Raw genomic sequence first — 27,923 nt, 5'->3', positions numbered from 1 at the left:
CGAAAAAATCAATATTTGAATCTTTAATGCTTAACACGCAAGAAGTGTTTGAATACTGGGTCCTTCACTTAGTAATTTCGCTTGACAACAGCTGAGCTTTACCAATTTACCGTTTTATATTTGAACAGCTGATATAGTAAGCCTTGTTTATAAATAATCGATATACTGAAGACCGATAGACACCAACGATAAGTTTTGTTGTCAATTTGGTGGGATTTAACAAGAAAATCGTTTATTTTGAGCTTTTACCCGTCAATACCACGATCATTTCTGAATTGTTTTGTGATCAGTTGGACAAATTGAGCTTAAATGAGATGTGTTACCTCATCCACCATATTCTCCAGACTTGGCCCCTGGAGACTATTACATGTCTCTGCAAAAGTTTTTGAATGGGAGAACCTTCAACTCAATTCAGAATGTCAAAAACCACTTGAATTTCATGAGCGTGGAATCAGTATCTTGAGCGAAAGTTGGCAAAAGTTATTGGATCAAAATTGAGAAAATATAATTAAAAAAAAATGTGTTACGCAATAAAAAAATGTGTTGCAGATTGCACTAAAAACGAAATTACTTAGTGAACGAGCCGATATTATTCGCGTATGGATAAATTTAGGGGAATATGTAGACCTGTACGCAAGCCATCACTTCGCACTCAACTCGGTTCGCGATTTCGTGTCTTGATCATTACCGTTACTTTTGTGTAATGCTTCGCAAAGCCAATATCATCATTCGCGAGCACTTTTCTTGCCCTTTCGGCTCGAATTCTAACCGAACTTTACTCGAGAGCCAGATTTTTTAACTTTCTATTCAAGTTTGAGTATTATATCATTTTGTTATTGATTTTTATAAGAAAAATCGAAACAATTTGAATGTATTTGTGCAAAATAAATATGCGCTCACATCACCAAGTCAAGCGGCGTCGATCGGAACTGATTTCAAGAAAACTAATTTTATTAATTAAAAAATATTTTTACGCCCGCATATTTGCGTTTGCAGTTATTTTGCAAGCCGGTACGTTGTTCAAGCTAATGAGTATTGACTATATTAATTTTATTATGCAATTTTTTCTTTCTTTTTTAACTTGTTTTTAAATATGAATTCATAAACATAGTACTTCTCCATTTTGCTTTTCCTGTCGATTATTAATATTTATATGTATGTACCACATGTATAACGGTAATGCATACATACTCTACACTTATGAAATAACATCAGCCTTAAAGTTATGCACCTAACTCTCCGTCAGCATATAGAGATGAAGAAGAAACTTACAAATTCTTATTGTGGTAATTCAAAAGCGAATATCTCTCATATAATACATGTTGAGAGTTTTTCAATTTACCGTTTTTTCCTCTGATTGTTTTTCGAATATACGAACTTTTTATGATTTTCGTGTTTTTTTTTTTGTTTTGCTTGAGTTTTTAATTTTTGCATAATTTTTTGTTAAGGCATCAATTGCATACAATTTCACATTGATTAAGGATTTATTTTTAGTTTTTATATTTTCGAAAATGCGCAAACAGCATCAGGCGATTTTGAAAAAAATATTTTTGCCCGTCGTTCGCATTGAAAACATTTCTAAAAACGACTTTTGTCATTCTTGAGTGCGCTGAATCGACTTCAAAAATGTTTTCAACTACAACCATCTCTTATTTTCATGGAGTTTTCATTATCGATTTACAGTTTAGAGCGCAATTTCAATGACAATTATTGCATAAATTGCAAGCTTTACCAATTTTTGTTTTTAAAATAAGCAGCAGTAGGAATTGTGTATGATTGCTTACATGTATGTGGTTATATACAAATACTTAGCATTTTAAGAGTTCATTCTTGCTATTAAATATGTATGTACATATGTTTGGCAAAACCAATTAAGTGTTTAGGGGAATGATTGGCATGTTTGGAGTAATTAGCAAACCACATTTCTTTTGCTTTTTTTAAATCTATTAAGATGCGCCTTCTTCTGTTGCGTAGTTAAACGCTATTCAGCTATGTTGAAATGTATTCAGCGCAGTATATGGTGTGTTAGCTTTGCTTACGATGTTTAAGCTTGGCTTTTTAGTCAATAATTCGCTTTCAAAACGAACTTAATGTTTATTCAGCGCTATTCAGCTTGTTATTGGAATTTCTCATTTGCACCAAAACATTGTAAAATGTGTATAACCGTGAAATTTACTTCATTCAGCGCGCTCAGTCGTTTAGGCTTGGCTTATTAGTCAATGATTCGCTTTCAAAACAAAAGTAAAGTTTATTCAGCGCTATTCAGCTTGTTGTTAGAATTTCGCATTTGCACCGGAGCATTCTAAAATATGTATATCCGTGCAGTTTGTTTCATTCAGCGCGCTCAGTTGTAATTGAGTCGTGACTTTGCATCAAAAAGCAAATCAGCAAATATAAATGTACAAAGTTAGCGAAATTTGAAAGGAAATACATATATATTGATTTTCATTTTCTATTGCTTTCCCGGTACATCAGTTATTCAGCAACTTTAAATATGGCTTTTTTGTTGAAAAAATGTCGAGTCTGTATAAAATATGCTGGAGCGTATTAATTCAGCGCGCTTGTTCGTAATTCAGCACTCGTTTTAGTCATGTTATTTCTGCTTAATTATATGATTAGTAAGACAATTTCATATTCCCTAAATATTCGTATGTGAAGGGCCTTAAGCCTCTTATTGTGTTCGACAAATTGATTAATCTAAAAATTTATCAATAAAGCATTTGCTGAATATTCATTTTGAGTGATTTTCAAGGTATGAAATGAAAATTTTGCACTGCTAACAGCTAATCGGGAGTGTGTTTCTTATATATGCGAATGTATATAGATCATTGTTTTTAACATTTGGAATACTACAACGGTCTGAAAGATAATACCTGTTTAGTCGCTAAGTTGTAAGTTCTATGTACATCTCTTTTGGTTGTACGCCCTAATTATTTATTTAGAAGTGGAAACCGAAAATGTTACACTAGATCATTGGGAACACCAAGCGTCCCTGCTCTCCGCTTGCGCAGTTTTCTTCTTATCCAATAATGATTTTTGAGCTTTAATCGCCTCCCGCCTTGCTTACAACCTATATTCGTAGTGCGCTGAACGCGATCTTCGTGCACCCGAGTACCAGCGATACGGAAGCTGCTGCATTGAGTGCTGCGCCGACGTGGATAGCTGCTGTTGCTGCGGCGAATTCAACGACAATGAACTGCTGACCAAAGCGCCTGGACTGCGCGCCAACTGCAGTTGTGTTGTATTGGTGAAGCGTGCGGCGCTAGCCTGCTAGGAGGATGGTGGGGTGCCGGCGGACATGTCGCTGGTGTGGCGCCGCGATATGCGTCGATTGAAAAGCGATATTGTGGATTGATTGAGATAGCCGCTAGCGCTGCCGCTGCCGCCATTGTTGCTGTTGCTATTGTTAAAGCTGCCATTGCCGCTGCTGGCGTCCAGAAACGCCTCGGGGCTGAAACGCACACGGCTGTGCTGCGAGGAAATGGAGCCCTCTTTGGCACTCAGATACGAGCTGTCATCACTGGTGAGCGAATCGGGGGGAGTGAGATTAGTGGGCGTGCCCTGCTGTGAAGAAATGCTGCCGGCGCGCTTGGCGACACCGTTGCCACCCACTACGGTAAGACCATTGCTCATGTTGGCGCCCACCAATTCAGCGCCATTACCGGTATTAGACGCGGCGCCACCATTAGGCGTCTTATAGTTGTATTTTTTGAGCGACGAACGCAGTTTGTTGGAACCGCTGCCATTGAAGCCCAGCGTCGCTGTTGTCTGTTCGAAAGGTAGCGAAACTGGCCGCTCTTGCGCGCTTAACGGTTTCATATGTACCGGACTCAGCGGCGTTGATTGCGCGTGTGTGGTGTGCGTGTAGAGACTATGCTGCGGTGTACTAAAGAGTGACTGATGTTGTTGCTCGCGTTCCCGCTGCAATTGTTGCAGATGTTGCTGCTGGGCCAAGGTGTTGTGAAACTTTGTCCGGTGCAAAGGGCTGGCAATGTACGCGGGTAAATTTTCATAGTCGCGAATGCGATTTAAGCCGCCTCCTGTGTCGGCACCACCCATGCTGCCGCCTGCACCGGCGCGCTTCAAACGCTGGGCCATCTTGGGTGAGCTCTTATACAGCTCATGTTTGCTGGGCGGTGGCACTACGCCAATCGGTGCAGGTGGAGGTGGCGGTAGCTCGCGGTAGTGCGCGAAGTCAGGCGCACCGCCGGCGCCCATATTAATGTTCAGTTGTAAATTGAGATTGTTGTAGTCATACAAATCTACCGCATGCAGCTCATCGTGATCGAAAGAGAAGCCCTGATTGATGTTGGAGCTATTGGAGATAGTTGACGGTGTGCGCCGGTGTCCAGCAGCGCTGACGCCCATTTGGGGTACGCGCGGCGGCGGTGTGCGCGTTTGATAGTGTTGCTGAGCTTGTTGCTGCTGATGCTTTGGCGTTGATTGCTGGTGCGGCTGCTGTGGGTCGTAGTTGTAGTCGTAGTAATTGGGCAGGCGGTGATTGTAGTCGTAGGAGTAGTCAGGATACGATTTACAGTCGCGTTGATACGCCAACTGCACCTCTGGTCGATACGGAAAGTAGTTGGAGCCTGAAAGAGAAACAGTCTTAAAAAAATATTGTGTGCAAATAGCGTGCGTCGCATAAGTACCGAAGTAGCCAGCACGATGCACGCCTGCGCCATAAGCGCCGCCATCATTGGAGAAGCTCGGTCCGTGACGCAAATAATCAGCGCGCGTATATTGCGTTGAGGAGGGCGGCATGCCACTGCCAGCGTTAAAGTCGTCATCAAAACGGCGCGTTGGTGGCGTGTCATCATGTAGCGAATACTCGAGATTCTCAGTAAATGAAGAGGTGCTGATTTTCCGACGCGGCGAAGGTGTTGGAGGCTGCGTATGACTTCCCAGGGACGACGAAAGCAGCGCGGAGGTATTGTTGGTGAAATTGGAGCCCAAGCCGCTTGTGGTGGAGCCGGTTAGTGGCAGCTGCTGATGTTGCAGTGTTTGCTTCTGCTGTTGCAATACCAGCTTGCTGTCAGCTGGGGGCAACGCATGCTTTTGGAAGTAAAAGCTGGGCGCAGCGGCATGCAGTTTGGGCGAGCCGCGCGGATTCTGATGCAGAGGAGCGCGTTGTTCCTCTAAACGCGTGAATGTGGTTGCACTCAGTGTGGCGCTATGCATAAATAAAGGAAAAACTTATAATTAGCTGTACGAGCAACAATTATTGCTTACTCACCGATTGTGCTTGTTGCCAGTGCCATGATAAGTGTTGGCGGCAAAGCGGCTGCGCTCATCCAAAACGCTTGGAAACTCCATTTCCATGGGTGCCTTTAATGCGGGCACATCACTAAGCAGCATTGGATGCACCGGCGACACGTTTGAGATGCGCACGTCATAGCCAGCGGCGACGCCGGCAAGCAGCGCGGCCATATTGTAGAGCAGCACTTCGATGACGGAAAGCTTCGGCTTGCGCACCGCATCGCCGGCGTACAGCGTGGGCATGGGAATGTTGGAAGTAAAGCGGCTCAGCAGGTAGGGATTGGGCGACATAATGGGCAGCGGCGCGTCCACGATGGTAGTGCCGGCGCCAGCAGCGGCTGGCAGCGCGTGTAAAGGCGAGCACCAGTCTTTGGAATTGTAGCCTGTAGGCGGCGGCGACAATGCGGCACAGTTTTTGGGAAGAGTGTAAAAATATCGTTTGTGTGAGTAGAATAGAAATTGAAAAAAGATAACGGCGCTGAGCAAGTCGAAGGAGCGTAGATATGTGAAACTAAACCGCAGACAAACCAAAAGTTAGGAAAAATCAAAATTATAAAATTCAAAACCAGTACTAACCAACACCAATTTTGTTGCAACAATATTGAAACTCAAAAGTTAATTGTAAATAAAACTAGAATACAAATCATTTATTGCTTGTCGTTTTTTTTATAATTTATTTTTGTGTTTTTATGTTTTTGTATTTTTTGTAGAAATTTTCGAGGGATTATGGTAACTTTTTTTTGCGTATTCACTACTAATTTTGCTTTATAAAATGGAATATTTATCGTAGCTTAAAATAGTGTAAAAATTACTTTCTAAATGTAGTGGTAGAAAAATGTAGACGTTTTTTTTTGGAACACACTGTAGAAAAACAAAAGTTCAAACATTTTTAGTGCTGCAAAACTGTGGAAAATCGAGCGACTTTAAGAAATATAATATTAATACAATATTTAAAATTTTGATAAAATTTAAATAAAATTAAAGCTGAAAACAAAATTACAATAAAAACATACAATTTTGCTTAAATAAAACAAAAGCGCAGTCTGCAGGCGATTCAGGAGCGATGGGCAATAATTTTTGATGTGCAAAATTTAAAATTTAAGGTAAAATTTTAAAACTTTTTTTTAAATTTTTTTAATTGTTTTTTAATTCTTTAATTTGTGGTTTTTTTATTTGTAAAATTTTAAGGCAAAAATAAAAAAATTTAAGGTTCTATTTTGGAATTAAATTTGAAAAATTAGCGATGCTGGTGTCGTTATGAAAATATTTCAACATTTTTGGAAATATTTTACTTTTCAAAACAATTAACTTAAAAAATATATAATTTGAATTTCTAAATTTTGGAAATAATCTATATTTTTTAAAACGATTAATTTAAAAAAAAATAAAATTTGAAAAAAATATGATTTGAAAAATATTTTTTAGTGAAAAAAATATCGCTGACCTTGCTGCCGACCCCCTTACAGACATGCGTATGCCAGTGAATACCATATAAGACACTTTGAAAGTATTACATTTTTTCGAGACATAAATAATTAATGTAAAGTTTTTTATACATTTTTTTGTAAATAATACCCAATTGAAGCTAATAATTTGAAAAAACTACTCTTGCATGCATACATATGCATATGTACGTACGTATGTAATGTACCAAAACAAAAACATGGATAAAAAAAATTGTAAATAAATTTTTAACCAAAAGTTTGTTTTTAAGTGATGTCGCCTATTGCGTATTGACACTGACAAAATTATAAAAACAAAAATTTACAATCATTTGGGTTGCGTAATAAATTATACAATAATAAAAGGAGACAATTTGCACAGCTTTTACATAATTTTTTTACTTTGTTTCATTTTGGGATCACAGTTTTTCCAACAAAGAGCGAAATATTTCAAAAAAAAAGTGTATCTTGAAAAAATTTCTAAAAAAAAAATCACAACGAAATAAAAGTTGTTTAAGCATAATAATAATAAAACATTTACAGTATACAAATAAATATGCAGCATTTTCATTCGTTTTATGAAATCAAAATTAAATAACATTTTCATTAACTTAAAAATTATGCAAAACATTGCAGCGCCAACGGTGTTGAAAATAAATCATTTACGGCGACAATGTGACGTACTCCGCACCAGAGCTGTGACATGAAAAGCTCAAGGAATACGCGTGGCTGGTTTATATTTGCTTTTGTTTTTGTTTTCGTTTTTCTACTATTTCATCTTAGAGGCACACAAAGTCTTATACTTTAGGCTTAAAACTACATTTTTTTCGGCGTTTACTTTTTTCTTGTGCTACATGCTAACTTAATTGCGTACAAGTGTTTTTGTTTTTGTATTATTATTGTATTTTAATTCGCATAAGCTCAATAATTTGCCATTCGCCGAACTTTTGCGAACTAATTCCACAACTCTTTGCATATACACCTTTTCTCATCGATTCACCACACCACATGGTGTGTGGTGAGTATGCTTGCGTTTCGCGTTAAAAATAAATGCATGAAAATGCACATCCACTAGCTGTGCGCGCAGCGGCTCAATAAGAAAGTCTCGAAAACGTTCAATAATACCGTTAAGCACCCACACGACTGCGGCAAACTCTTTTAAATATTCCGTGTTAACCGAAATTGAATTCACTTTGCATTAATTTTTGAAACAAAAGTTCCTTTAGCGCACAAATAAAATATTGAGATAGTCCCTTTCGCCGTTCGCTTTTACACACATATATTTTCGCCTTCGCCTCATTATACCGTAACAGTTCAAAGCACTTTATAAAATTTAGCATGCAACCATGCCTGGAAGGGCTTTTAGTATTTCCTAACCACACTTTTGACACTTAAACTTTCAGCGCCGCGTTGCGCACGCACTACAGTTGCTCGCATGACTTCGCTTTCGCCTTCGCTTTGACGCGTGCTTCGTGCACGAACTCCGAGTTGGCGTTTTCGAATAATTTGTATTCACTTTCCGATTTCTTCTTGCGTATTGTGAAGTAGTTTAGTAGGTTTTGCACTTTATGTTGAAATGATACCGACGCTGTCGTCGTCGCGCCGGGTTCTTTCGCTTTGCCGCTCACTTTTTTCGTGTGCATTTTGTGCTTGCGCGCCTTGGCTTCCTGCGCCAAGAGCAGACTCTGTTTCATGCGCAAAACCTCTGGTGCCGGCTGCACATCTTGCAGCTTCAGGTCGTGCAGCAGTGAGCCTTTTGGCATGGCAGTCGTTGACGTAGCAGCTGCGTGTGGCGAAGTTGTGCCGCCGCTGTTCGCGAACTGCTCGGTCTTGTCTGTGCGGAAATGCGTGGTGTCATTGTCGGTGGAATTGAAGGTTGTGGAAAAGCTGTATGACTGATTGGCGCTGGCAATGGTGCTGTTCGCTTGCTCGTCGTTCGAGTTGCATGAGTTCGTTTGCGAGGCGGAGGAGTTCAGTTGGAAGGTGACGGACGATTTGCGTGACGTCTGCGTGGAGTTAGTCGTGTCGATAGAAGAGGATTGGTCAGAGCATATCGAATTGAAATGCTCATCGCCCGAGTATGAACGAAATGAAGCGTTGTGTGATGCGTTGGTTCCCGGCCCGTCGTCGTCCGCAGCCTCGCCCGCATTTGACGGTTGTCGGAAGAAACACTGACGTGGAAATTGCGAGCCGGAAGCGTTGCGCTGAAAGCGGTATGTGGACTCGTCGTCAGCGCCATCCTCGGTGAGTTGGGAAGTCGAGTTGTATTTGGTCAAATCGCCGCTGGACTTCGAATTGAGACGTTCAGAGCGCTGGCTGCCAAAACGGCTTGCTGGCGCGGGCAACGAGAATATTTCTTCCAAAGACTTTTGTATCTCGCGATAGAAAGCACGATCGTAAGTCGGATCGTTGGGCTCGTTAATCAGATTCGTCGCGCTGCTGGCGTTGCTAGCGTGGTGTATAGATGGTGGCGCATGTTTGTCGAAATCGGATAGCAACATCACGATTGGCAACATCTTCGCTTGTCGTTGTGCGTGTTTCTGTTGGCGCTCGATCGCTAGCAGTTCGCTATCGAGTGAAAGTTTCTTCCGCCCGACGGCTGGGCTGTTGCCGAGACTGCTGAAGCCGCTTATCGCATGCTCGGAAAGTGGACTGCGATCGTGGTAGGCGTAAGGCAACGGCGGCTGCTGCGCCACTGGCGATACCTTGCGGAAGGGGAAACAGCTGACGGTGGGCGTGGGCGGTTCGGTGTCGGTATCACTCTGATCTGACGACGGGTAGTCAGGCGCAGGCACAAACTGATATTGCAACAACGTCACGGGCGAACAGGGATAGCGTGCCGGCAAATTCAAGCCATCCTCCTGGCTGCGTACCATAGGCGGCACAGGCTGGAGGCTTTGTTGGCGCAGAAACTGCTGCTGTTGTTGCTGTTGACGCAATTGCTGCGCCTTCAATTTCTTATTACTACACAAACTGAGACTTTTCACACCAATAGCGCTGCTGCCAGAATTCTTTCTGCTACCGTTATTATTGTGATTATGGTTAATGTTATTGTTATTGCCGTTATTCCTACGGTTATGGCTATTATTTTGGATCAGTGTACTAGTACTTGCATTACTACTACTATAGCTATTACTATGATTATAGTTGCTTTTGTTTTTATTATAAATGGTCGGGTCAAGTATGAAGTTATTGGCGGCAAAAGTGCCGCTATTGTTGCTGTTATTGCTCGAGTTACTATTGCTATGAAGTGGGTGTTGTTGATGCTGATGATTATGGTTACTAGTATTATTAATATTTATGATTGAAGTGGCATGCGGATGGTCGTTTGTATTATTGAGTAATGGGAACGTCACCAGCGATGATGAATTGGGCATATTGTTCGTTTGGTTGGACGTTGCCGTCGCCGTTAGCGCCGTTGTTGGTGTTTGCGTTGGTGTTGTGTTGCAACTGTTGTTGTTGCTGTTGCTATTTTTGTTGTAATTGCCTATAATACAAATACCTGACTCATTGTAGCCGATGCAGGCGTCAGATGCATAGGTCGGTGTGGTAGGCGAGCATGGCATCGAGCCGAATTTATATTCGAAATGGTGCGCATGCGAGTGGTGCGACGGCAAATGTTGGTGGCGGTGATGGTGTGGCGAATGCTGGCGCAGTGCGTGATGCGGCAGGTGGCTATGGTGCAGATAGTGCAGTTGAGTGGGTCGCACCGCCTTCTTGTCTAGATTTGGTGCACTCTTGCTGAACAAGGAGTTGGTGGAAGCTGGGCCGGACCATTCGGGGGCAAGCAGCGCCGGCAGGTGCGGACGCTCGCGCTGGTGCACCGTCGAAGGACCCCACGTCTTGCCTTTGTAGCCATCAGGCGGCAGTTGCGGTGGCGTGACTACGCGGGCGTGCGCACACACACACATACATACACGCGAGGAATGTATGAAATAATAAAAATAAGCGGAGAACGAAAAGGAAAAACGTAAAAAAAATTAAATAAAAAATAAATTAATTATGAATAGTAAATAAAATTTAAAACTAGTGTTTAACAAAAACAAAAAGTTCTACTAACCTAAGAAAAAATACTAAAATTTTAAAAATAATAGAATATGTACATATGTATATCAAAAAATATTTGCAAAGCTAAATGTGCAAGCGATTTAAAAATTTTTAGACTTCCTCATAGTCTTTGCTAATTCTGCATCTAATGCTTTTAAGAAACACTCGCGTTTTTTTCAATTCTTGGTATTTCTTGTCTGTAGTAGTAATTTTACAAAATTAAACAAAAAAACTTTTACTCACGTGCCACAATGCGCACTTGGGAAATCGCTGGTGAGCCAGGCGGTGTATCAGTCAAGGGTTTGTCGTGTATTGCTGTCACTGTGTGCCGGAAGTCGGTTGGAAGTGAAATTTGCACTTCGTTCTTTTTTAGCAGCTGCAAAAGAAATAATTTGTTTTACTGTTATTTTATCAGCCATTTAGTAGTGCAATGCTTACTTTAAGTTTCACTTTGCTAAACTTGCCACGTCTACGATTCGGCGTGGGCGTTTGTTGTGCAATTTGCAGCTCTCGCCCGATTAAAGCCATCTCGCGCAGTTTTAACTGCTCTGCGAAGCGTTTCAGATTCATCGCCTGTTCGTCCTGTTCGCTCTGAACACGATTCAAGCGTTCCTCTTTCGTGCGCAATTCCTAGGATAGAGTAAACACGTTAATACTCATTTGAAACTTAAACAAAATTAAAGGCGCAGGCGTACATGCAAGCCTTCCATTACTTCGAATAGTTAAAAAAGTAAATTAAATTTTAGTTTTGATTTATTTTAATGCAAAAAAAGAAAGGTTAAGCAAAGTTCAGACTTTTCGGCCTAAACTTAATGTCTTTGTACTGTAAAATTGGTGTTTGATTTCGTTTTTTTTTTTTCAATTACGTGCATATTATTTGCATATTTGTGAGCAAATCGTCAGCAAAACCAAATCAGAATTAAAGCATCAGCAAAACATAAAAAAAAATTGCCACATTCGACAAAAGGCATGCACATAAACTAGAAATATTAGAAAAATTAAAATTATGAAAGAAAAAAGTTGATTTCCATCAAAATTGTAATGTAACACAGCCCATTAGCGTTTTATTGGCAAATTGTCGGCAAGAAAATGTAGCGTCTTGCTTACCTCCTCGATTGCTTGGAAACGCTGTGTGAGACGTAATCAAATGAGTCGGAGAATATGTTACGATTTGTTCAAATATGCAAACAAATTATAGAAGTACAGGAAGAAGACAAAATTAAGAACGTGTAAATGACAAGGTCGAACCGCCAAGTACATAACGGAAAACTACACACTATCAAATTACAAAAATTTACACTGTACGCGCCTAAAAACAAACACGCACACACCTCACAAGTAATCACTAAATGCGTTACAACAATAAAATGTAATCAGCTATACAATTCCAGACAAAATACTATAATATACGGCTACATTAAGTTTTTTGTATTTTTGCTGTAAGCTACACACCTTTTCTTTCAAGCGCAACTCTTGCAGCACTTCGGCTATTTCCTTCTTCCAGGCATCTTGCATAGTGTTGAACGATTCCTGTGGCGTCAGCGTGAAACCTGAACGTGTAATGTCTTCCAACTTCGTTAGTATGTCCCTGAAACCCGGTCGCTTATGCGGGTCATTCTCCCAGCAGCCTGTGACAATATAGATACAATTATTATTACTTTTTTTTCAAATAACCCAACTCGAGTACACACTTTTCATGAGTTTTCCCCATGCATCCGGGCAAGTTTTCGGTATAGGCAGCGTTAGCATATTCACTGCAATGCCAAACACGACTGAATACGAATCGAAACCTTTGTATGGCGTTTCGCCTGTGATGAGCTCCCATAGCAGCACACCGTAGCTCCAAACATCCGATGACCTGGGGTGTAAAAATAATGCATATGAAGAAAGCGGTATTTAAAAATAAATTTCAATTCCGTTGTAGGTGGAATATTACACTTACTTGGAGTACGTGCTGCTCTTTATCACTTCCGGCGGCATCCAAGCGTATGTGCCCGCTGTTGATATGCGTGTTGTGTTGTAAAGCTCTCTCGCCAAACCGAAATCGGTGATCTTCAGTGTTTTATTGTGCAGATTGCCGGCAATGATTTCTTCCAAAATGAGCACTGTAAATGGCAACACGTTATAAAAGTGAAATGATTAATTTACTGCGCGATAAAATAAATTGTAACAAAACAAAATTAACTAAACGAGTTTAATAAATTAAGTGATATAAAAACTTCTATAAAAAAAAAATAAAATATATTTTCGTATAAACGCCGCTGGCACGTTATCAAAACAAAAGCAAAACAAATCTTCAATGCAGACGCGTAAACATTCGCAACTCACCATTGGAACTCTTCAGATCACGGTGTATAATCGAGATGGGTGCTTCGTTGTGCAAATAATTCATGCCGCGTGCTATCTGTATCGCCCAGTTAACCAGCACATCGGGTGGTATCTTGCCACGCGCCAAAATGTGGTTTAAACTGCCGCCGCGCGCATACTCCATAACAAGACACAGATCGGGCGGCTTTAGACAGACGCCACGCAGTGCCACTATGTTTTCGTGTTTGACGACCCAGAATAGCTTCGCTTCTTGTAGCACATTGTCGCGATTCGATTCGACATCGGGACCAGCTTGCGGTGCCACCTTAATGGCAACCTCTTCGCCGCTGTAATAGCCGCGATGCACCTTACAAAAGCCGCCAGCGCCTATCACCTCGCCCACCTCGAGTTCGGCATAGTCAATTTCGTGCGGTTGTATGTCTCCAATAGCTGAGGGCACGTCCGGCAGCATAGGATCTTGGTCTGTCACAAAGTTACTGGGAAAAATGCCGACCTAGGGGAAGATTAGAATGTTTCAGTATCAAAACATAAATAAAAAAAAATATATATGATTGCTAGATGTCAATAGTTTCGACTTACAACAAATTGCTAACGTTTGTATCGAATTTTTTAATCATACTCATTTTAAAATTATTAAAAAAAAATTTGTTTAATACAATTACATATATACTTCACCGATTTCTGCAAAACTTTGCAAATTCTAATCTAAAAAAAAAGTTGAAATCTCAGATGCTGCTAAAGGTTCAAGTAGCGCAGAGATAACGTTTAGATAAACACTAAGCGTTCTTATCGTTGTTGCGCTGCAAAATAAGCAATAGGCGGTGAAGCAGCATATTTTTAGTGCGATAAAAAATGTCGTCAGCACATTAAAACATTGCAAAGAAGGAGTGATAACATCCGACTATGAAAACGTCGCTTATTAATTCACTTTATTACATAGAAAACATATGTATGTATATGCGCAGTGACGTCAGTAATCCCCACACACTACATTCGACAAAAATTTCTTCCGATACAAATTCAGGAATAACAAATAAACAATTCCCACACTGATTGGTACTAACCTTATCACCAATTTTGCCCGTCCACCAGCCCTCATCACCCGAAATATTGCTATCCATAGATAGCACTACTACAATCTGACCGCGACGCAGAGTCAACTCATCCTCGCCTTTGGCATCGTAATCGTAAAGCACCGACCACAGCGGCCCGTCTGGCAATGGTGGTAACTGTGTTGTTTCGTGGGCACTGCTGCTGTTGTTATTGCTGCCGGCAGTTTGTTGGCGTTGTTGTTGGTTGGTGATGTTGGCATTGCCATTGGCATGCACTTCTCCATTGCCATCGCTATGGTTGCGTGCGTGTGACGCTTCCGAGTGTTGCTCCTCGTTGATAGCGAGCATTGGTTTGGTTTCAGGCGGCAAGTGATCGTTATTGGTTAAACAGTGTGCAGGCATATAAGTGATTAACAGGTGCTTTCCAAAATTAAAAAAAAGGTAACAAAAAATATGCTGTCCAAACGTTAGAGGGTGTCTATTGTCCTCTAGCGCCAGACGACAGTGTGTGTGCAGGATGTCTTCCGTGCATCCGTTTATAAGCCATTCGTAATTAGCACCGTAAAGCTGTTTTAGACTGCTGTAAAGAAAGGAAAAAAGTAATAATAATTGGGGTGAATGTAAAAACATGGAGACAGAACTATTGAAAAAATAGCTTATATGTTGTAGGTGATATTAATTCTTTATTGTCAAAACAATAGGCACTGATTATCAACATACTAATTGCATTTATTTTGGGAATTTCGTCTTTGCAAACACTTTTATCAAAGGTGGATAACTAATATTACCTGTAGTTTACGCAGTCAGTTTTCTCCACACCTATTCTAATCCCACAACAGTTTTTATGCTTCACTATATTTTCGATTTTGTATAAATAAAAAAAATTCGCCTTACGTCTGGCCCGCAGAAATATCTCTTATCCGGAACTTCGTTCTTCTTCTTCGTCGACTATGTCGTTTTGTTTTAGTGCTATTCTTCTTCCCTATCCTTTATACAATATACGCAATATATGTATATACATAAATTTAATATTTCTCGTTTGCAACAAATAAAACAGTCCTGTTTAGGCCGCATTCGTCCACGTTAATGTAGTTTTTACCAAACCGAAAGGATTTGGATATTTACACCAGTGCCTGTCACAGATTTTTATTTTTATCTTTGCCTTTCTTTTTATTTTTTGCTTCGTCGTCGTCTTCTTTTTCGTAGTCGTGCAGCAGAGAAATTACATTTTCACTAATTCATGTGCAGCACTTGGGTTTCGTTCGTTTTCGCGTCGTTTAATATTTCAATATTTTATAAAATTTAGTTATTTCTATATGTTAATACGCAACCTTTGCGTTTCCAATTAGTTTAATTAAGAATTTATCGCGTTTTTTTGCAAATTTAAGTCATTTGCAAATCTTCGTTCTGAACTGCTGCTTTTCGGTTCCACTTCCACTTCATACACTACATGTCGTCTTTTGATTATTCTCTTTTGTGCTTACATTTCTATTTCGCCTTTTTTGTGTTGCCACCGAGTAACAGTGCGCGGTTGCATGATGGACATTTGTTGACAGTTTGCAAATCGAATATTCGAATTCAGGGCTTCTGGTAAGAGTTATTTAAATATATTTAATTTTCAAACATTTTACACTATTTTGTGCGTTTTAAACCTTCACTTATTATATATTTAAATATAGAACGTAAAAATATGTAAAATATTTCTTATAACCATAATGGCAGCACGCTCTTTGGGTTGGTGTCTTGGCTAGCTATGTACATATATGACATAGCAATCGACAAGAACCGTTGTTTGTGTCTTTACTTCCGTCATATGGACCGCCATTTTGCAGCTGTCCGTAAATTAGTTGAACATCTGTTGGCATCCTTTGCACATTCGCGAAAAGTGATTTCCTTTTTACTTGCGCGTGTATAGTAATTTAGCGTTTGTCTTATCAGCGCCACACCGTGCGGGTCGGTGGTTGCTTGCTAGTGAATCGGTGAGTTGTTTGTGGTGCTCAATAAAGTCTCCAAAGGGCAGGCATGCGTGTCTGCGCCAAGATTTGGTGCTCTTGCATCCAGCATCTCTCGCTGTCCACGCGTGATTTCCGTGTTGGATGCGGGCTAATGGGAGACAAGCGGCCACATGTATAGCCCGTTGCTCGTGCTCCACAGCTGAGCTAAGCTGAGACAGCTGTCGTCCTTCTGTTCGTGACTGCTGCTGCTGCGGCGATGTGAAAATTTTGTGTGATATGCAAACTCGCTCAGTAACGCGCAGGAATCTAACGAAATCGTACACGAAATGACAAGTGCCGCCGCGTGTGTGCTATGTGCGCTTAGCAATTTTACAGAATTTTTATAAAATAGCAGCAATGAAAATTTTGTATTTGCTTAAAAACGTCTTGGCTAGTTGTAATGGCGTTATAACGGTGTGTGTTAAAGTTGGCAAAAAATTAAGTTGTAACCGTTGAAAGCCAGAGCTCAATGTCGAAAAAAATTCAAAAAGTATGTGCAAATAAATGTGTGTGTGTGTGTAAAAAGTAGAAGAAAAACGCAAGTATGCAGATGAGAAATGCTGGACGCGGTGGCGAAGGCAGCCGAAGTGTGTGTGTGAAAAAGTTGCAAGCAAGGGCTGCTGCGGCCCACTCCGCACACGCCCTATTTACCCACTTAGCGAGTGACAGTAGTCGGTGGCTAGCAGCGCAGCGACAGCGCCAGCCACACGAGCGTTAGCAGCTGTTGAAAATGCGTGTGTGCGTGGAAAACATGCAAAAGTCGCAAGCGCAAATAAAAATTAGTTTTCGGCCAATTTCTGGCTGCAGGGCATGATTGTGCAAATACAGCAGAAAATTAGTTACTTAACCTACAAAAGTGGCAACACAATGTGCAAATAATGTCGTGTAGATACTTAAATGTGTGCATATGTATGCAAGCCTGTGTATTCAGCGCTCGCCTTGACACATGTTGGCAGGACGAATGGCGAAATTAATTTTTTTTTTGCGCTGGTCGCCGCGCTTTCAAGTCGCAAAGTCGCAGCGCGTGCTAGGTGGGCGTTAAGCGCCCACTAAACATGGTTGTTGTTGCTATGCTTGTGTCGACGCAGTTTGTAGCCACATGTTTATGCATTAACCCATTACGGTGTTAACCGCAAAATTTAAACGCTACGACAGTAACTTTGATCACAACGAAAAATCTTATTTATTAATTACGTTTACAAAAACAACAACAAAAACAGCAAACTAATTAATTGTACGCAAGTCACGCCACGACAGCTGCCAATAGCGCATTTCGGAAGCGTTGGCATCTTAATGAGTGCGTACAGAAACTATATATGTATATTTAAATATAATGTGCATACGCGCCAACAATTTCCGGCATGCCACAAGGCGTAGAACGTAAATTTGACGTGCCGTCGGAGGTGCAGGCGCACCAGCTATGAAATTGCCCAAACAATAGCTGCTTCTACGGCGCTTCTCTCCAACTTCACCTTCTCATTCAGCCAGCTTGGTGCTTTATGTGTCCAACGCGTTGCCCTCAAAGTGTGCTTTGAAGCCGATTGTTTCCACTTATTACCACTTCTTTTCCTTAGAAGCGTTCTGATTTGCATATTAAACTCAGCAGCAGCAGCAGCAGCCATTAGCAGATTCTCGTATACATATTCAATTGGCAAGGAGCTGCGTATAAGTGTCAGCAGCGCATATAAAAAGCACAAAAAACAATGGCAACAACAACAAAACGTGAATACAAGCTGCCTAGCATTTTTGTGTCACTGCCGCGACTGCTGCTTCAAACGGTGCTGATGCTGTTGGCAAATCTTCGTCTGCCATTTTTGTTACACGTTTCTGTAACTAGTGTTGCCTTGACGTTTTTGTTGCTTCCTAGTTACAACACAACTTGATCATTATCGCAGCTAACTCTTCTGTTGCTCCGCTTTGAGCAGCACTGCCGCAGCTCTTTTTGGGTGGAGGCGTGCCGCTTTTAATGGCTTGTTAGCTTTATTAAACTTCGCAGTAGTTGTTGTTGTAATATTTATTGTTATCCTTGCTCGAGGTGTTATATATCTAACGAGCTATGCGAGAAGGGTGTGAGAAATTTGGCATTTCAAGAAGGGTTGTGGAAATATTGTGCGTATTTAGACCTCCCTAGCATTTGCTAAGGACATAAATTGAGGTGGGCGCAGCATTACTGTCGCTTGTGTCTTACTATGCCATTCTTAGGTCTGGCACTTGCGTTCATACTTTGGTTTTCATATAGTTATAGTCTTTGAATTGAATTGAGATGTGGTAATTTTGGTGGAGGATTGGTTAATAAAATGTGTAAATATATAACGGCTAATGTATCATTAGATACTTTCTTTATTTATATAAGCCATGAAAGAGGTTCGATTAGAAAGCTATAACATGCCTAGAAACGCCTTCGAATTAAAGCTACTTCCGGTAGTATTCAGATCACTTCTAGAATTCATGCCCGGGTTTTGGTACATATGTATGATTGTTTTTGTTAATACTATTTAAACATATTCGTGAAGCTAGTCGTACACTAATTCTTTTTATCAAATCTTGAATTTGATTTTTCTAGAATTTTATTAATTTTGACCGGAAATAATTTAGTGTCTCAGCTCAGTTTACGGCTTCGATCTTCTTGACCACATTTCACTATTGATTTTGTAATCATAGCGCTCACACATAGCCTTTTAGATGAAAAGTAAACAGCATTTGAAAATGCGTCAACACCAGCACTTCCATCCTCATTCAAATGCGCAACTGCCTCCCCCTTGTCTACAGCGTTCACTCAACTGCTCATCGATAACTTTGTCCACCGACATGTCCAGCCATTCATTCATCCATGCCTTCACATACACTCACCGCGTTGGTTGTCACATGGCCACGCAGCTGTCACTTGGGCTAGTGCCTGTCTTTTGTAGGCAAAACTTCCATAACAGCATATTCTGGATGGATGGATACATGGCTGGTGGTGCGAGCTCAAGTACTTGTGCGTTCGTATATGTGGCGGCAGGTTTTTTGGTCTGCCTTCGTCAGTGTAAGGAAGTTTCAATGCTGTTTCCGCTGCCAGCTCATGTTTTCCATAAAGTTGTTGCTAACAGCACCTCACATATGTGAGGTAGTAGTTGTTGTAACTTTTGTTTAGCGTTCTTCTCGTGACAGTTGTGTCAATTCGAACATTTTGTAGCAGCGCTGAAATTAAAATGCTGCCAAGCACAAGTACTGATTGGCTTGGGTTGTTGCTGTAGTTACACGTGCGTATTCGTGCGTGTTGTTTTCCGCATCTATTTTTGGATAAATACCACATTTTAGGTGTTAGCTCGGAAAACAATTTTATAGGAGATTTTGAAGTCGCATTTCGTTAGGTTAGGTCACTTTATGGTCGGTTCCGCATTCGCAAATTGCGGTCAATACAAAGCATCAAGTGATGCTACATTCCTCACCACTTGGTCATGTACAATAAGGAATTCAACTCTTTCTGCTATCATCCACTACTGGAAAATATCCATTTACTAGATATTTTGGACAAAGTATCTTAGGAGAGACTAGAGTGCAGAGTCAAGATACTTCTACACCGATGTGATTACGTTTTGGTCATCATAGGGTGTGTACTTCACTATAAAATACTGGAAAAATATTTGCGAATATCGCTTTGTGTCCGCCATTCCTAATTAAGTACATAAGTTTGCCAAGAAGTTTGTAAAACCCAAATGGAAACGTCAGAGTCCCTATAAAATATATATGTACATATGTAAGTGGTCAGCATGCCGAACTGAAGTGATTTAGCCATGTCTTCTGTCTGCCTGCCATTTGTAGGAAACGATATCGGACAACTCGGATCAAGTGTTTATATGAAAAATAGGCAGGGATTATTGTCAAAGACAATGCTACAATCTCCGAAGAGATCGGATTCAGATCGGTTCATTATAGCACATAGTTGTCTTACAAACTGACCGAATAAAATCAAGAACCTTTTGTATTTGTAAAGGGTGATATAGTGTCGATGCAACCGTAGTTACCGACTTGCCTCCTGATTTTATTTGTATTTGTATGGTTATCCTCCTTTCTATGAGTATCTTGAATTTATTTCTGCCCATAATTGTACGTTTATGAGCCATTTGCTCACACCCGTTGTGCTCAATGGTGCGTAGACTCAGTTAATTATGCTTCCAGCCACTTTATAGCGCATTTATTGACCGAATATACAATCAATAAATTTGCGTGCTGTCGAATTTCTCGCCGTCGCAGCTTTAAGCGCCTACGCAGCCGCGCCGAATACTTTAAGCCATCTAAATATAGCCGAACAACGGGATGAAGTGTTTGTAAAGTGTGTTTTTCTCTATTTTAGCAATATTGCCATTCTCTTGCCTTCATTAATTGAAATATGAAAATTTGCGTGGTGTTTGAAATAATATTTAAATGTAACCAGTAAAAATCAAAAATAGTGTTATCTAAAGCAGAAATTAAAAATAATAAAACAAATTAAAGTGTTGCATAGAAATTAACGAAAGTGAAATCTCCTCGCGGAAAAGTGCTCAAAATGCCAAGTGCAAACGTGAAAATGCATAAACCTTCAAAATTCGAATGCCTGCCGCAAGCTTTGTCGTGTCATGCTTACAGTGCACATCCGCTGCAGCGACAATGAGTAGTTGAGGGCACGTGTTTGGAGGTGTAGTGCGTGCGTGTGTATTGCCCCGCTCATTCTCACAAGCTGTGCATGACGTAACGCTTAAAAGTTTTTGTGATTGTGTTGTCTACCGCGTGTGCGTGTGAGTGTGCATTGCACGGCGCTTGTACCACATCGGTGCTGACCAAACGCTCAAGAGCCGTCTGAGGCCGCGCACGGGCGCCGCGCTGAAATGCAAGCGAACAGCAGCGGTCGAACGGCTTTATCGGCACAATCATCGGGTACACCGTCGCAATCAACGATCTCGTCGTCGGGAAAGGTAAGTCTGACAATATTTTCCAAACAAAGATTCGACATTGTAGATCCGTAGAGCTGCTCCGGCTGTTACCTCCTTCTTCTTAGTGGAGATTGCAAAGCTGGAAAGTATATAATCTAGAACACATTCTTCTTCTTCTCCTTTTGAACTGCAACCGTAGGTCGCTTTGGTCCGAGAACACAAAACTTCGTCAGCTGCTTCTATCTTTTGTCGAGTTACGCCAGTTGTACGTCCCAAGTCCAGACAGGTCACTTTGCACTTGGTTCTTTCATTGGATGCGTAGACGCCCTTGCTTCCATTGTCCACTTATGAATCTTGAGTCTATGGATCTTTTCGCTGGTGGGCAGACGCTGCGACTTTGTTTAACCCTTAAATCGATTACCTCGGAATGACCTCATCAAGGCTCCCTCTCTCTTGGCCGTGACCCTGGCAGCTATACGGGTTGGTTACCGCATCTCATGCAAAGCTGTTCACGTTGCCTGGGGTGTTCGGCACGGACGAAGAAATAGGGATTGAGTACAGTCGCTGTGGCTGGATACCCAGAATAACTACCACAAATAATTTACGCACATTCTTATATCGCTAATTAGTTGAATTTTAAAAATTTCGAAGATGACTGACGTATCGTGCGTAGCTAAACCACGAGTCCCTGTTAGTCGGCTAAGTGCTTTGTCGTCAATATGTTTAGAGTAAATTGTGAAATTTGATCACAATCCTTTGGCCAATAGTTTTAGTATGCTCTCTTGCATCTGTGAAATACTCTGCGGACCACTGTAGATACGTTCTGACGGGAAACGACCGTTTCTGGTTCACAACTTATATATTCATTAATAATGAACTTCTGGCTTGCCTCAATGAAAGAGTTTCCGATGCAGTAATAATTGTAAATCATGTCGTCATTGACAAGTGTGTTACATGTGGCAAAGTAAACCAATTCAGCTTAATACACTCAAAGTAGCGCTCTGAGACTGCCATTGAGAGCTCAGTAGTTCGTTTGAAGTGTACAACACACCAAAAAGAATGGGTCCCACGGGTCTGACATATCCGTTTGCGCGTACATATAAGTGTAAACGTGTTATCAAGCATAGCTTTTATTGCATTCCAGCAAAAATAAGCTTTACGACTTAAGTCGTTGTGTGGCGTGTACGCGCCCGAACTCGTAAATCAACCACAGCACACACGCTAATAGAGCGATAAATGAAAAACAGGACACGACAGGCAAATGCGCGCCTCTACTTCTAAGCACTCGCTTGCGGCCTGACAGCAACAGCTGATAAAGCTAAGCTTTCTATTGTTCAATTAAGTCCACAATCCAAATAGAGCAACCGCAGAAAATGCGACTTCATAAAAAATCAAATAACTTAAACAATGGAGAAGTAGTTGGAGCTGTGCGCTCGTAAAATACCGCACTAGCACATGCCAAAAAGCCAGTCGTGAAAATTGCAGAAATAAACAGAAAAATATGCGGAAACCGCAAACGAATGACATTTTTAAGCACTTTTTATGCGACCCTGGGGCATGCGTCAAGGCAGAGCAAATGAAGCGCCAAAAAAAGAAAACGCACAATCGGCCGATGATTCGCAAGCGCTGATGGCTTGCTTTATGCCACCAGATTTATATTCAGTCATCGATTTTGTGGATGCTGCGAAGTCTGTGGATACGCGATTGGCGCGAATGAAGTCGTCGTAATCTAATCCAAAGCAAATTTTGTTTGCTTGTTCACCAAATGTTCTGCTTCTTTATGTGTTTGTTTGCGGACTGTTGAATGATTATTGAAAGCGCTAGCGCAGCTACGGACGGAAAGCCAAATGTTGGCGACGACTCAAGTGACGCTACAAGGCACACAAGCAGGCAGCTGTATTGAATGTGGAAAATATGAGTAGAAACTGCAAATTACATATAATTTGTATGTACAAACTGCGTGAGTACTTAGACGAGCTCATAAAACTAGCAAGCAATAACATGAACATAAAAAATATTAGAGCAAAACGGTTGTGATTTTTTATGCGCCCTACTGCAAGGGTTGTATGCAGAGAAAGTGACTGGGAGCAGCGGTCGTCGTTAGGGTGTTATTGCGGCTTCATGGAAAATGTTGCCGGATCAAAACTCTGGCGCACAAATTCCATACAAAAAAAAACCGTTGAGATCTTTGATGTATATAATGTGCAAAGCAAAATGCTACGCGCTTAAAAACCAGAGATGTTTCTGAAAAGTATTCGAAGATCTGGAATTATTTTTATGTCAGGCCTTGTGACATAATTGTTAGACGGAGAACGCGCTGTTTACCTTTCGAATAATGCGATGCATTCTGCAAATCCCACTGGGAATAAGGTTCAAAGAGAATATGTTCCAAGCTGTACTCTTAATTTAACTGTGTTCATTATATGCATTCCCTTTTGGCTTAATCAAGTATCTAACATTATCTCCACAGACGTTGCGGCAGGCGGCATTCACTACAGTAAATAGTAAAAGCTCCAAAGAGTCACATACGATTTCATTTTACTATTTAAGCTTATCGCCAAAAGCCACAGCCAAACGTTCGGGTAATGAAAATGAAGGATGTGTGTGCTAAAAGCAAAGGATCACACAATTTTTGCTTTCATTTAAACCTTTTGTGCTTGCTTGTGTGCCAGCCATTCACATGCCCTTCGACACAACGGCTCACTTTCATACTTCAGAACCCAAAAATACAATTGAAAATTGTAGACAGTTCTCCCAGCGGCGTAGGCGTTACACATTCACAAATACGCACGCATCCCTACGCATGTACTGGTCCTATTATATTTATTAGCGCGCTTGCCTGCGCCCACACAATAGTTATTAGTCTGCTTTTGGGCGCAGAACAACTAACTGCCACCACGATTGTGCCAACGACTTGCGCCCGCTTGCCAATTCTAAAACGACACAACACTTTCGATTGCCGTCGATGTGCAATGCTGTTGTTGTCGACATGGCCACTCGGTCGGGGTCATTCACAGTTTTGTTGTACTGTTCATTGTATGAGTACTGGTCTAGATGTGAGTTTGTGGTCCGCAATCGAGTCCACCGCCCCACTGGCCGTCAATAATAATAGATTCATTTATGGGCCAGCACATGAATTTGATTGTTCACTTGTGTATTGTACTGCTGTAGACCTATCTGTGTTTGCATGTCCTCTCGCTCGTCAAGCATAATCGGTTGCATTCATTTGTCGTTGAACGGTCGGTGTGCCGGTCGATCAGGCTAACGGTCATAGAAGTTTTGAATTTTGCACTCAAATGGCCAATAAATGTTTGACTCTTTATGTGACCTGTCAAAATGGTCGAGGAGGGCGGCTCGTTGATTGTGCCGAGCCGGGGTGTTTGTTGCAACAGTGCAATAGTCGGTGTAATTGAGAGATTAGGGATTAGTGACTAGCATAACTGTATGAATTAACAATGGTAATTGAGTGAAAATTGAAAGGTGAAATGAATGAGCTGGGGAGATGCTCGGGTGAATGCACAATGTGGCCGCTTGATGTGTTGATTGTTGGATCATGTGTGAGCGCAACTTCTTCAGGCAAGCCACAGGCATATTTTATAAAACTTTTTTAGTAGTATTTGGGTGTTGGTACTGCTTTGTTTGCTATTTGTAAATAGTGTTCTGTACGAACTGAAAGTTTAGCAATAATCTGTAGAAAGTTTGAGTACGGCTAATTAAAGCTTAGCGAGCTCATAAAGACCTTTAAGTCCTCAGAACGAAAGAAAAGTTAAAAATGAAGAAAAATTTAACCACAATTCCTGTGGATAAGACTGTTGACTGATTACTTGACAAGACGGCATTCATATGCTTCTCAGCCTATCGTTATATAAATGCGACTTAGAAACACTGTAAGCGAGATTCAAAGCGTTTTTTGGGTAAACTTGTTTTCTGTAAAGGCAATTTTGTATAAAAGCTTAGCGGTATTTCAACAAATGATGTGTTATGATGGATTTTTGTTAAAAATGAATAGTTAGTGTTTTCTATACCGTGGGTTTATCCCACTTTTTGGTAGTGGCACGATGTTATTCTTTCATCTGTCCACTTAAACACTTTAACTTCTTCGTACATGACTGCCCACTACTTCGGTAGAAACTTTTCAATTCTCGACAAATACTTTTTGTCATTCAATATTTATTTCGGCGGCGAATACGTAAGGACACGCATCGTTCTGACGGCGCAGCAGCGCCTAACAGATACGACCTAATTTCGTACCACCAACGCCGACGCTGGTACTGCTTTGCTGCGAAGGCTTCTCCACTACGCTGCTTCTTGCTGCCGTGGCTGTGGCGTAACCTAGAACACGTTTATTTGACGCGGCGCAGTCCGCTGTAGCTGCTTGTGCCATACATAACATTTTGCAGTTCCTTTCAGCATCTTCTTTGTTGGCTTTCGTTAGCTGCCGAATGTGTATGGGTGTATGTGTCGCACGTACGAGTGCGGCATATTTGTTCGCATCCTTGAATCTAGCGAGTGCGCATGTCACGCAGCCGGCTTGCAGGGTACCTACGGGTGGAAGAGTACAGAAGTGAAAGCAAAAGTAAGCAGCGGGCCTCTAATACGTGGTGGGTGGTATAGTAGAATATAGAAAATCTGTGAAACTCTACAAAAATTGGCTTTGGCTTTTCAAATACCTCACATTCGTACGCCCGATTCTCTCGCCATTACTCACTTGCCTAACTCTCTCCTTACCTAAGCGCTTCCTACTGCCGTGTATTGTTTATCGTGCCGCTGCCGCTGCTATCAGCGCCTAACTTTTGACAGCTGATGCTGGCCATTTGACAGCTATAGCAATAACGCCCCTTAGTGGTACGCGAACTATGGTTTTCCTCACGAAGCTCACGCACTTTCCTACCGCTTATCAACTGTGCTCTCACGCAGCGTGGCACTGGGTCAACTGTTCGTTGCCGACTCTTAGGCGTGTACTCTCGCACATGCTCGGCTGTTGTTGTGGAGACTTTTTGCTCCTTATCTCTTGTAGTGCTTAGTTGGTTCCATGAAAAGACAACTAACTCATGGTCAATGCTTTGGCTAAGCGGCTGTGAACAATGCGATCGACCTCAAAGGCCTTTTTATTAAAGTCCGTTTGGTTGCTTTGTTAATGTTTAAAAATGTTTAATGCTTAGATCAATTCAAACATAGGCACTCAACGGTCGCACGAAGGTCTTGAACTTTAACAAAGCAAACAGTCTGCTTCTCAAAGTAAACTGCCGTTGGAGTTCTGCGTCGTTGGGGGCTTTTCCACGTTCTTAACTGCCTTTGCCACTCTTACTCCGCGTGTGTGAATATAAGCTCAACAATGCATAATTTCTACATAATTACTGTAATTTTTCATGAGGGACCTTTTGAGTGGACGCTGCACTTGCCAAAACCGTTAGATACAGCCGAACGAAGAAAGATGCGTCGAAAGCAGCGTCGCACAAGCTTACGACGCCACAGCGCAAGAAAAGCCAGTGGCAGACTGTGGCGTTTACGAAACCTAGCGAGGCTTGCATTGACGGCTGCCGAGATATTCCGAGCATACAAGTTGGTCGTCTAGTTTAGTAGAGCTTAAGCCAATGCCAACGGAATAAAAGACGACAAAGGATTCACAAACACATTTTAATAATAAAATGAATTGTGGTATTAGGTGTGCTGTGTGCTAACAGTATAGGGGCCGAGTGCTGCGAACGGTCGCCTTGGTAAGCGGGTGGGATGCGTAATTCAAGCAATTCAGTCAGTCAAAAGACAGAGTTGACAATTACTTGTAATGTGAGTTGGCAGCTGTAGATGCTGTGCGGATGCTTGGCGGGGGCGGTGGAGTTAGTCTTCAACGCACAATGCCAAAATGAGGGTGTGTCTGTGGCCATTCATGCTTGTGCTGAGCGCACACTTTTGTGGGCATGCTTGGGTGTGTGGAGCGGCAGTTGAGTAGGTTAAATAGCACAGCATGCGGGACGCGCCCAACCGTCAATCTGAATATTTATTTACTGCCATTAAAGTTGGCTAGCTTGCGAGACTTTGCTTCGGCTGCGGCTGCGGCTGCGGCTGTCGTTGGTGTTAGCTGTGCCACGCATTCCCCTGCAAATATGTCGCCTGCTCAAAAAGCAGCAGCCTTTTTATGTTTTTTTCGCCTTCTGTGCTTCACCGCAGCGCGCGTGTCGCTCGAACATAGATTGGAGTTGACAGTTTTGGCTCGCGTGCGCGCACTTGTGACTGCTTTACACACACACACATATAAATATATATGAACATACATATCGAGGCATGCGGAAGCTCTTGAGTGTGCTCGCATGGGTTTTTGCTTCCTGCTTCTTTGCTTCCTGGCTTGGTTTTGAAGAGCGCGTACTTGCCTGCTTGCCTTGCTGTGCCTCTGCCTGTGCCATTCATCAAGATAATTGTTATTTTGTTGTCATATTTTTTATGAATTGCCAAAATTTAACGCGTCTGCTTTGACTTCGGCTTTGCTTTCTGCTGCGGTTTGATTTCTCTTTCTTCTTGCTCCGTTGTTTTCTTGCTCTGCAAATCGAGTGAGTTTGTCTTGTGTTTTGTTACATCGCATTTAACGCCTATAAAGCTCTGTTTGTGTAGGATTTTTGTCTCAGACAAATAGGTGTGATATTTCGTCATTGCAACAAGTTCATTTGGATTTCTCAAAATTTTCACTGTTAATTATTTATTGTGGTTTGTAATAAGTTTTGAGATCTTAGATCCGTTGACCACGTGTCATACGCATTGCGGAGACGATGTCTCTTATGCTTTTCAAAATGATTTATCAAAAGCTCTAGCACACGGTATGACATTTCGACAGCTTGACCTTTATAGTATTTCTTGTATGAAGCGAGACATTCCCTGACAGTCTCTCAAAGAGATATTGCCCTTTTCTATACCTCTCCC

At 41.5% G+C, this 27,923-nt stretch overlaps 2 protein-coding genes across 8 annotated transcripts in view; one reads left to right on the top strand and one right to left on the bottom strand.

Moving 5' to 3' along the window:
- Nucleotides 1–31: 31 nt before the first annotated feature.
- On the bottom strand, nucleotides 32–15,607 carry LOC105230394 (mitogen-activated protein kinase kinase kinase). Of its 4 annotated transcripts, XM_019991801.3 has the most exons (12): nucleotides 14,914–15,607; nucleotides 14,138–14,705; nucleotides 13,074–13,566; nucleotides 12,688–12,850; nucleotides 12,437–12,603; nucleotides 12,198–12,373; nucleotides 11,853–11,873; nucleotides 11,184–11,375; nucleotides 10,989–11,121; nucleotides 5,234–5,639; nucleotides 4,650–5,170; nucleotides 32–4,589 (listed from the first exon to the last, which is right to left on the bottom strand). In XM_019991801.3, exons 2-12 carry the CDS (start codon nucleotides 14,525–14,527, stop codon nucleotides 3,271–3,273), a joined length of 3,981 nt encoding a protein of 1,326 aa, XP_019847360.2. In that variant the 5' UTR covers nucleotides 14,528–14,705; nucleotides 14,914–15,607; the 3' UTR covers nucleotides 32–3,270. The 4 variants fall into 4 exon arrangements, with proteins under 4 accessions (XP_019847360.2, XP_049312059.1, XP_049312060.1 ...); XM_049456102.1 differs by lacking the exons at nucleotides 32–4,589; nucleotides 4,650–5,170; nucleotides 5,234–5,639 and adding an exon at nucleotides 5,872–10,581 and having other exon boundaries at nucleotides 14,914–15,589; XM_049456103.1 differs by lacking the exons at nucleotides 32–4,589; nucleotides 4,650–5,170; nucleotides 5,234–5,639 and adding an exon at nucleotides 5,872–10,581 and having other exon boundaries at nucleotides 14,138–14,702; nucleotides 14,914–15,589.
- A 771-nt stretch (nucleotides 15,608–16,378) lies between these two features.
- Nucleotides 16,379–27,923, top strand: part of LOC105230393 (protein PALS1) — a 142,299-nt gene continuing 130,754 nt past the window's right edge. The window contains exons 1-2 of one of the 4 annotated variants that reach the window (XM_019991798.3): nucleotides 16,379–16,609; nucleotides 20,456–21,053. In XM_019991798.3, the coding sequence (XP_019847357.2) occupies nucleotides 20,967–21,053 (87 nt within the window). In that variant the 5' untranslated portion in view covers nucleotides 16,379–16,609; nucleotides 20,456–20,966. The remainder of the gene's footprint in view (nucleotides 16,610–20,455; nucleotides 21,054–27,923) is intronic. The other 3 variants (XM_049456093.1, XM_049456094.1, XM_011211133.4) reach the window with 3 other exon arrangements.

The sequence above is a fragment of the Bactrocera dorsalis genome, chromosome 4 (assembly GCF_023373825.1).
Source record: "Bactrocera dorsalis isolate Fly_Bdor chromosome 4, ASM2337382v1, whole genome shotgun sequence".
NCBI lineage: Eukaryota > Metazoa > Arthropoda > Insecta > Diptera > Tephritidae > Bactrocera > Bactrocera dorsalis.
The sequence above is the reverse complement of the archived record's forward strand: the minus strand, read 5'-3'. Positions and strand labels throughout refer to the sequence as shown.